Source organism: Camelina sativa, chromosome 16 (genome assembly GCF_000633955.1).
Source record: "Camelina sativa cultivar DH55 chromosome 16, Cs, whole genome shotgun sequence".
Lineage (NCBI taxonomy): Eukaryota > Viridiplantae > Streptophyta > Magnoliopsida > Brassicales > Brassicaceae > Camelina > Camelina sativa.
Window position 1 is genome coordinate 25562607 of NC_025700.1, and position 9111 is coordinate 25571717.

A 9111-nucleotide genomic window follows, 5' to 3' on the forward strand; every position below is an offset into this window, starting at 1 on the left:
ATCAAGCTAAGTTTGGCAGATCAACATTGATATGATTCCCAAGCAAGAAAAGTTCAATTGATAAATAACACTAATCCAAAATCAGATTCCAAGAAGGCTTAAAGTATCTATCTAGCTTTAACGTATTGACCAAAAACCAGAAAAAGAAAGAAGAAGGAAAAGGATTCAACCATAGAATACCAGAAGAGGAGGCGAGTGATCGAGTTCGTAATCAATCTCATTACGGATTAGTCTCAAAATGTTGCCCTCGAAAGCTGATCTCTGCACTTCTGACACGTAACTCCCCGAGCTCAGACATTTGCGGCTGATCAAAAATATTGGATTTTGATTCGTGGGCAAACCAATTCTAGGGCTCCGGTAAGAAATTGAAGGAGACGAATTAGAAAAGAGTGTTCTTCTCAGACATCTGACGAAGCGAGCCATTTGACACTTGACAGAGATGAATCGTATAGCAAAGATTTAGGGTTTAACACAGTAAGATGTTCCATCGTACGGCTGATCGTGCGTTCGATCTTTTTTCTTTTGGGTCTAAACTAATCTACACCGTTCAATTGTGATCAGTAAAAAATCATGACAAATACATAATTATATTCGTAAAGATAGATGTTTTGGTTTATTTTTTTTGGCCCACAAAAAAAGATTAATGTTTTGTAAAAAATAATATTTAAAATTTTGAATTGTTATTGATTTAAAATTAAATAATATATTTTTAGTTAAAGAAAAAAATATATTTAAATTTGGTAATCATTGGTTTTTGATAAAAGTTATTGTTATACAGTATGATTATTTATAGTATCTGATCAAACTATATATTAAAAATAAAAATCATTTGTAAGTTAAACTATAGAAAAAAGAAAAGTATTTTTATTTATTTGGCGGCAGTTGTGATTATTGCTACCGCCTATCAGATGTTTTTGTTTGGTCGTCGTCTTCTAGGTCTTACAGTTTTGTGAAAGAGTCTCTTTTTTTTTTTTTTTTAAATGTGTGAGTAAAGAGAAAAAAGTCTGATTCTTTGAAGCATCAATGGCGACGGAGTACGAGCGGAAGAGATTGGAGAACATAAGACGGAACGATGAGATGATGGCCGCTCTCAATGTCCGTGCCAAAGCTTCTTCTCTTCTCTCCGCCGCAACCGCGTCCAAACGCTCTGGAGATGATATTAGTAAATCATTTAAGATGAAGAAGAAGAAGCCCAAACCTGAAACACCCGTCGTCGTTCGACAGTCACTACGCACCAGAGGATTGAACCCTGATTCCGGTGGCTTACCCAATGGCTTCTCTGATTATCGCACACAAAACACTTTGTCTTCTTCTAGTAAGCAATCGCCACGTTTATTGGCTCCTCTGCCCTTTGATTCCGCTTATGAAGGTGATGATGCTTCCTATACCCATTTGGTTGATACTCTTTTGGGTATTACTACTGCCAGTACTAGTAGAGGTAATTTGGTTAAGGGAGAAATTGGATCTGTTAAGGATGAGAACGAGTCTTCTTCTTCTACGGTGAGGACTAGGACTAGGAGTACTTCTCGTGCTTCTAAAGTTTCTGTTAAAAAGGAAGAGCCAGATGATGATTCCTTCTTCAGTGATTGTGTTAAGGATGAATTTGGTTTTCCTGTTATTAAGTCTGAGAAGATTGAGTTTGAGAAAGGTTTTGATCATGAATTGTTGAGTTTAGAACCGCGTAATGTAGCCCGTGTTGTGCCTGGGAGGATTTTTTCTGTCGAGTTCTTACCTTGCGAGAATGTTAAGATGATCGCTGCTGGTGACAAACTTGGGAATGTTGGTTTTTGGAATTTGGATTGTGAGAGCGAGGAAGATGGTGATGGGATATATCTATTCACCCCTCACTCAGCACCGGTGTCATCTATTGTGTTTCAGCAAAACTCTTTATCAAGGGTAAGTTTCAATTTAAGGACACTTGTCTTATATTATTTAGTTTTGTGTTTGAAACTATGATTGGAGAAAAGTTTATCTCTTCTTTTAGTCATTTTAGTTCGTTGCTGCATTCATGATAGGTTATTACCAGCTGCTATGATGGTCTCATCCGGTTGATGGATGTCGAGAAGTCGGTTTTTGATTTGGTTTATTCCACGGACAAACCTATATATTCACTCACGCAGAGACCAAATGATGAGCAAAGCTTATACTTTGGTGAGGATTATGGAATGTTCAATATATGGGACCTCCGAGCAGGAAAATCAGTTTTTCATTGGGAGTTACATGAACACAGGATTAACTCTGTAGACTTCAACCCGCAAAATCCCCATATTATGGCTACAAGCTCCTCAGATGGAACTGCTTGCCTCTGGGACTTGAGAAGCATGGGAGCCCAAAAACCGAAAACACTGACTACTGTAAATCATTCTAGGGCTGTGCACTCTGCTTATTTCTCACCTTCTGGCCTTTCACTTGCAACTACAAGGTATCTTGTCATTTTTTCCTCAGCCTGTTCAATAATATAATTCATTAATAACTACAAGTATCTGTTTACTGATAATCTCGTTGATTTGATGTTTGTTTTTGTTTGAAACATCACTGTGGAGAGACTAAGTAATATATGTTCTAGTTTTGTTGAGGTTTATAAAGTCTGCGTAATTACGTGTGGGAATCACTTTTCTTAGCAAGAAACCTGGTGCCTTGATGGTTTTGAGTTTTGACACAGGAAAATTTAATACATCTCTTAAACTTTTAGCAATGTAGACAAGAGTGAACATGTGTACAGTGAAACTGATGTATAATGTGGGTCACTAGCATACTATGTGAAATGCTTATGGCTATTCTATTTCTACGTACATCTCTGGGGTTTGCTAAACTCTTGTTTTGTTTTCCTTGTAGCCTTGACGACAACATTGGTATTCTAAGCGGCATCAATTTTGAGAATGCTTCCATGATATATCACAATAATAATACCAGCAGGTGGATCTCCAAATTCAAGTATGTTCCAGCATCTCTGTTCCCAATACTCTTTTTCCACTTTTTATATGAGAAATGAAAAGAAGTAGGCATCGGTTTTCTAGTCTCTCTGTCAAAAAATTTGAAGCTGGTAATGATTTTGATTGCAGGGGAGTGTGGGGGTGGGATGATTCACACATCTATGTCGGCAATTTGTCAAGGAAGATTGATGTGATAAATCCAAAACTAAAGCGAACAGTGATGGAACTGCAAAACCCTCTGATGAAAGCTATACCGTGCAGAATCCATTGTCATCCTCATAATGTTGGGACGCTTGCAGGAGCCACAGGTGGAGGACAAGTCTATGTTTGGACAGCAAAGTTGTAGCACACTTTTGACCATTTTCAATCAGCATGACATGTTGTGTTGTTTTTTTTTTTTGATCTCCCTTACAGAAATGCATAAAGACTAGAATTGAGTTTATTATGTTGACTGTAGCTTTAATTTAAATTCTATTAATCCTAAAGCTGAGTCGTCAACAAATGAAAGCTCCTCCTTCATCTACCATCGGTTTTTTTTGGCGGGAAATGTGATTCTATTCTACCGCCCATCCCCGACCATTAAAGATGTTACCTTTTCATTTTTTCTTTGTTTTCCGATTACAACATTAAAAAGTCTCTATCTTTTTTTTGTTCACTGACGCTTCAATGGCGACGGAGTACGAGCGGAAGAGATTGGAGAACATAAGACGGAACGATGAGATGATGGCGGCTCTCAATGTCCGTGCCAAAGCTTCTCTTCTCGTTGCCCCAACCAAATCCACTCGCGAAGACGTGAAGAAGAGTACCAAACCCACCACAGTCATCCGCGAGTCTAAACGCACCAGAGGCTTGACTCCCGATTCCGCTGGTTTACCCTTTAACCACAAACGTACCCACAACACAAGGCCTCTTCACAAGGCATCATCAACTCCTATGCCATTCGATGTGGCTTATGAAGGAGAGGATGATTCTCTTACGCAATTTGTTGATACTCTTTTGGGTATTATTTCCAGAGGAACTGGAGCGGTTAAGGATGATAACGAGTCTCCTCCTCCTATGGTGATGAGAAGTAGAACTAGTTCTATTGGTGTTGTCAATAATAGAGATGAGGCAGATTTGCCCACTGGTTTTGATCTGGAATCTTTGAGCTTAGAGCCGCATAATGTAGCACGTGTTGTGCCTGGGAGANGCTTCCATGATATATCACAATAATAATACCAGCAGGTGGATCTCCAAATTCAAGTATGTTCCAGCATCTCTGTTCCCAATACTCTTTTTCCACTTTTTATATGAGAAATGAAAAGAAGTAGGCATCGGTTTTCTAGTCTCTCTGTCAAAAAATTTGAAGCTGGTAATGATTTTGATTGCAGGGGAGTGTGGGGGTGGGATGATTCACACATCTATGTCGGCAATTTGTCAAGGAAGATTGATGTGATAAATCCAAAACTAAAGCGAACAGTGATGGAACTGCAAAACCCTCTGATGAAAGCTATACCGTGCAGAATCCATTGTCATCCTCATAATGTTGGGACGCTTGCAGGAGCCACAGGTGGAGGACAAGTCTATGTTTGGACAGCAAAGTTGTAGCACACTTTTGACCATTTTCAATCAGCATGACATGTTGTGTTGTTTTTTTTTTTTGATCTCCCTTACAGAAATGCATAAAGACTAGAATTGAGTTTATTATGTTGACTGTAGCTTTAATTTAAATTCTATTAATCCTAAAGCTGAGTCGTCAACAAATGAAAGCTCCTCCTTCATCTACCATCGGTTTTTTTTGGCGGGAAATGTGATTCTATTCTACCGCCCATCCCCGACCATTAAAGATGTTACCTTTTCATTTTTTCTTTGTTTTCCGATTACAACATTAAAAAGTCTCTATCTTTTTTTTGTTCACTGACGCTTCAATGGCGACGGAGTACGAGCGGAAGAGATTGGAGAACATAAGACGGAACGATGAGATGATGGCGGCTCTCAATGTCCGTGCCAAAGCTTCTCTTCTCGTTGCCCCAACCAAATCCACTCGCGAAGACGTGAAGAAGAGTACCAAACCCACCACAGTCATCCGCGAGTCTAAACGCACCAGAGGCTTGACTCCCGATTCCGCTGGTTTACCCTTTAACCACAAACGTACCCACAACACAAGGCCTCTTCACAAGGCATCATCAACTCCTATGCCATTCGATGTGGCTTATGAAGGAGAGGATGATTCTCTTACGCAATTTGTTGATACTCTTTTGGGTATTATTTCCAGAGGAACTGGAGCGGTTAAGGATGATAACGAGTCTCCTCCTCCTATGGTGATGAGAAGTAGAACTAGTTCTATTGGTGTTGTCAATAATAGAGATGAGGCAGATTTGCCCACTGGTTTTGATCTGGAATCTTTGAGCTTAGAGCCGCATAATGTAGCACGTGTTGTGCCTGGGAGAGTTTTGGTTGCAAAGTTCTTGCCTTGCCTTGATGTTAAGATGATTGCTGCAGGGGGCGCACATGGGAGCGTTGGTTTTTGGAATTTGGATTGCCAGGGTGATGATGATGATGATGGGATCTACCTATTCACCCCTCACACAAATGTAGTTACATCTCTTGTGTTTCAGCAAAACTCTTTCTATAGGGTAAGTAAGTAAGTAAGGCTTCCATTAATTAAAGGACTTGTCTTTCTTTTGTACGTTTGTGTTTGAAATTCGTTGGCTCGAGAAAAAGTTATCTCTTTTTCATATATATCTTTGTGGGTGCATTTTGGGGCAGGTTATTACCAGCAGCTATGATGGTCTTATCCGGGTGATGGATGTTGAGAAATTGGTTTTTGATTCTGTTTGTTCGCGGGATGAATCTATATATTCTCTCTCTCAGAGACCAAATGATGAGCAAAGCTTATTCTTTAGCGAGGGAAACGGAATGTTCAATCTATGGGACCTCCGAGCCGGAAAGTCAGTTTTCCATTGGGAGCTACATGAACTCAGGATTAACTCTGTAGACTTCAACCCGCAAAATCCCCATATCATGGCTACAAGCTCCTCAGATGGAACTGCTTGCCTCTGGGACTTGAGAAGCATGGGAGCCCCAAAACCAAAAACATTGACTACTGTAAATCATTCTAGGGCTGTGGACTCTGCTTATTTCTCACCTTCTGGCCTTTTACTTGCAACTACAAGGTATCTCTTGTCAATTTTTTCCTCACTATGTTCAATACATAATACATTCCATTAAGAACAACAAATATCAGTTTAGCTAATAATCTCTTTGGTTTAAGAAAACACCTCTGCTGTTGTTTGAAACATAAATGTGAAGAAATTAAGTAAAGATATGATGTCGTGATGGTTTTGAATAACATTACTGCCCTGAAGGAAATAAGCATGCAAATTACTCTAACCCAGCAAGAAATCAATCATGGTGGTTAAGATATGGTCACTCTGCTTTAGTATGTACAAGTTTTACCTACTGAGATAAGAGTAAACATGCATAGAGTCAGTGAAGTTGATTTTTATAATGTAGCTCTTTGGCATTGTTCTTTTACTGTATCGGTAACATGTGGAATGCTAGTGGTCTACTTGTATCTTTGGGCCTGTTAAACTCTCTCAGCTTTGTTTTCCTTGTAGTTGTGACAACAATGTTGGTATTCTAAGTGGCCGCAATTTTGAGGATACTTCGATGATATATCACAAAAATAGCACTTTAAGGAATATCTGCAATTTCAGGTATGCTCCAGTATCTTGTACCTTAATAAACCTCTAAGTAGTTCATGTACATTTTTTTCTTGATGCACTTTTGTTCTGACCAAAATAATAACTGCACACAACTAATTGTTACAAGTCTTTCACTGTTCCTATGACCACCAATACATTTTTCTCCCCACTTTGTATGAGAAATGAAAAGAAGTAGGCATTGCTTTCTTCTGTCTGTAAAACAAAAAAAAAATTGAAACTGAAGCTGGTAATAATATTATGATGATTGCAGGGGAGTGTGGGGGTGGGATGATTCATGTATAATAATCGGAAATATGTCAAAAGGAATTGATGTGATCTCTCCAGAACGAAAGCGAATAGCGATGTCACTGCAAAGCCCTCTGATGAAATCTATTCCAAGCAGAATAAACTGCCATCCTCTCAATGTTGGGACGCTTGCAGGATCCACAGCTGGAGGAGAGGTCTATGTTTGGACAGCAAACTAACTACGCATAATATTACCATTTTCAATCATCACAAGGTCTTACAAAATGTATTAAAAGACTTAAGAAGAATTGAGGTTCTTTTTTAAAATGTAGTAGCTTCTTGGGTTTTGGATGGGAGGTTTATTTGTTTCCAAAACAATCTCTTTTTATCTCTCTTTCAGCTCCATTCGTGAGACTTGCTGCCTGCAAGTCTTTTAAAAAATGATGCTTTTCTTTTTGGCAAAATTTTGAAATGAAATATGTATCTGAATACATAAGTAAGAAGAGAAAAGTCTCAACGTTTTTCTGATAACACAAATGTCATATCAGTAGTGCCGTTGTAATAACACAAATCTTGATATGGGTAAGGCAAATAAGTTATGCTTCACCTGCTTGATGTTTTCTCTCTAGCCTAGTTAATTACTGCATCGGTAAAATGTGAAATACTAGTGGTTGCCTACTTAACTTGGACAACAAAGTAGCATACTTATTAACCAATTCCAACTAGCATTATGTGTTGTTTCGTTTTCTTCTGTCGTATAGAAATGGAAGCAGTTTTTTTCTTCTTTTTTTACTATCTTATAGCTTAAACGCAAATCCTTGAGATCTATATTAATTGTCGAAGCGATTCAATAAAAAAAAAAAAAAAGAAGCNAAATAAAAAAAAAAAAAAAAGAAGCGAAATCAGAGAATTGCATCAACTGCTGTATTAGTTCCAAAAAAATAATAACCCACAAAAGGGTACATCCTTGTTCATCTACAACCTAAGTTTCCCTTCTAATCATCTCAACGAGGTTTATCACCTGGTTTCTTCTATACATTAACCTTGTGTTCTTTTTTCTGGTTTTGATTCTTCTTTTGGGGAGAGTTTGGTGGATTGATCATCTTGGGTTTTGGTTGGAGCATTCCCTGAAGGTTTTTTTGCTTCCAAAACAATATCTTTGATTGTCTCTTCGATTTTTCCAAGTCTCTCTTTCATCTCCATTAGCTCGTCGTGAGACTTGGTTGCTGCTTCTTTTGCTAACGCCTTTTGTTCAGCTTCTTCTTTCTCTTTCTTTTCTTCTTCTTTCCGTTTCTTCTCTCCAAGTTCCTGAGAATAATATCATGGGGGCATATGTTCGTTCAGAGGATATATAATAATAGGCAGCTTTGGCCAGAATGAACATGGTGGACAAACACTAACACATGACTCAAATCTCTCTATAAAGAAAGACCCATCTATCCGTTTAATAGTAATGAACAAGATGGATAACTCACAGCGTCCATGATCTTCATTTTACGGCGAGCATATTGAGCAACCAGATACACAGCTGTTACAAGAATCAATAGCCAACACTGAGAGATCTTTGACAGAAACAGCATTGAACTGAAGAATTAAAAGAGAGAAAAAATGTGAAGAGAGTAAACTGCAATACCTACAGATGGCAAGCAGACGATGATGAATTGAACCACATGCCAATCAAACCTAACACAAAAAGCAAAAATCCAAATGAGGACTTACACTACAAGAACTCAACTTGTACTAAAAACAAGAGGGATGGTTTCAGAAAGTCAAAGAGATAATAGCAGCAGACACTGAGAACCAGTATAGACTATAGAGTGATCTCTCCCCTAATTGTTATCAGCCTAAAGAAGCTCACATTCTACAATTCAGAGGTTCTGTAACATTCATCATTACTCTTTGCCTAAAAATTTACTTGAACATCTATATGGTAAGTGGCAATACAAAAAAGAGAGGGTCTTTCTATGATTTAAAGGCTCGGAGAAGCAAGAATCAAACCCCATCATAACACTTCTGATAAACTAAACAAAAAGGGACAAGATCAATGACAAAAGAAACGAAGAGTATGTAGCAAAAACCCTCTTAAATCTTATCTCGGGCATAACTGTAAATAATTACCCAAATTTATTGGTCTTGGGTGGTTCAGTGAACAAGATCTTGGCAGCGGTCACGAAATCGAGCTTATCGAGTTTCTTATAAGTCTCATCGTAGCGAGAAACAACACTAGTTTCAGTCTCGTTTTGATG

The 9111-nt window shown here is 38.3% G+C and overlaps 4 protein-coding genes across 5 annotated transcripts in view; 2 read left to right on the plus strand and 2 right to left on the minus strand.

Moving 5' to 3' along the window:
- The window catches only part of LOC104752446 (uncharacterized protein At2g39795, mitochondrial-like), a 2331-nt gene extending 1857 nt beyond the window's left edge, over window positions 1–474 (minus strand). For both annotated transcript variants that reach the window (XM_010474582.2, XM_010474583.2), the window contains exon 1: window positions 181–474. In XM_010474582.2, the coding sequence (XP_010472884.1) occupies window positions 181–423 (243 nt within the window). In that variant the 5' untranslated portion in view covers window positions 424–474. The remainder of the gene's footprint in view (window positions 1–180) is intronic.
- Window positions 914–3448, plus strand: LOC104752447 (WD repeat-containing protein 76-like). Its single transcript, XM_010474584.2, has 4 exons — window positions 914–1896; window positions 2016–2422; window positions 2836–2934; window positions 3063–3448. Exons 1-4 carry the CDS (start codon window positions 1024–1026, stop codon window positions 3277–3279), a joined length of 1596 nt encoding a protein of 531 aa, XP_010472886.1. The 5' UTR covers window positions 914–1023; the 3' UTR covers window positions 3280–3448.
- On the plus strand, window positions 4810–7216 carry LOC104752448 (WD repeat-containing protein 76-like). Its single transcript, XM_010474585.2, has 4 exons — window positions 4810–5548; window positions 5682–6088; window positions 6533–6631; window positions 6891–7216. Exons 1-4 carry the CDS (start codon window positions 4841–4843, stop codon window positions 7102–7104), a joined length of 1428 nt encoding a protein of 475 aa, XP_010472887.1. The 5' UTR covers window positions 4810–4840; the 3' UTR covers window positions 7105–7216.
- LOC104752449 (DNA ligase 1-like) lies at window positions 7768–9105 on the minus strand. Its single transcript, XM_010474586.2, has 4 exons — window positions 8984–9105; window positions 8499–8548; window positions 8341–8393; window positions 7768–8173 (listed from the first exon to the last, which is right to left on the minus strand). The coding sequence occupies exons 3-4, from the start codon at window positions 8356–8358 to the stop codon at window positions 7904–7906; spliced, it is 288 nt and encodes a 95-aa protein (XP_010472888.2). The 5' UTR covers window positions 8359–8393; window positions 8499–8548; window positions 8984–9105; the 3' UTR covers window positions 7768–7903.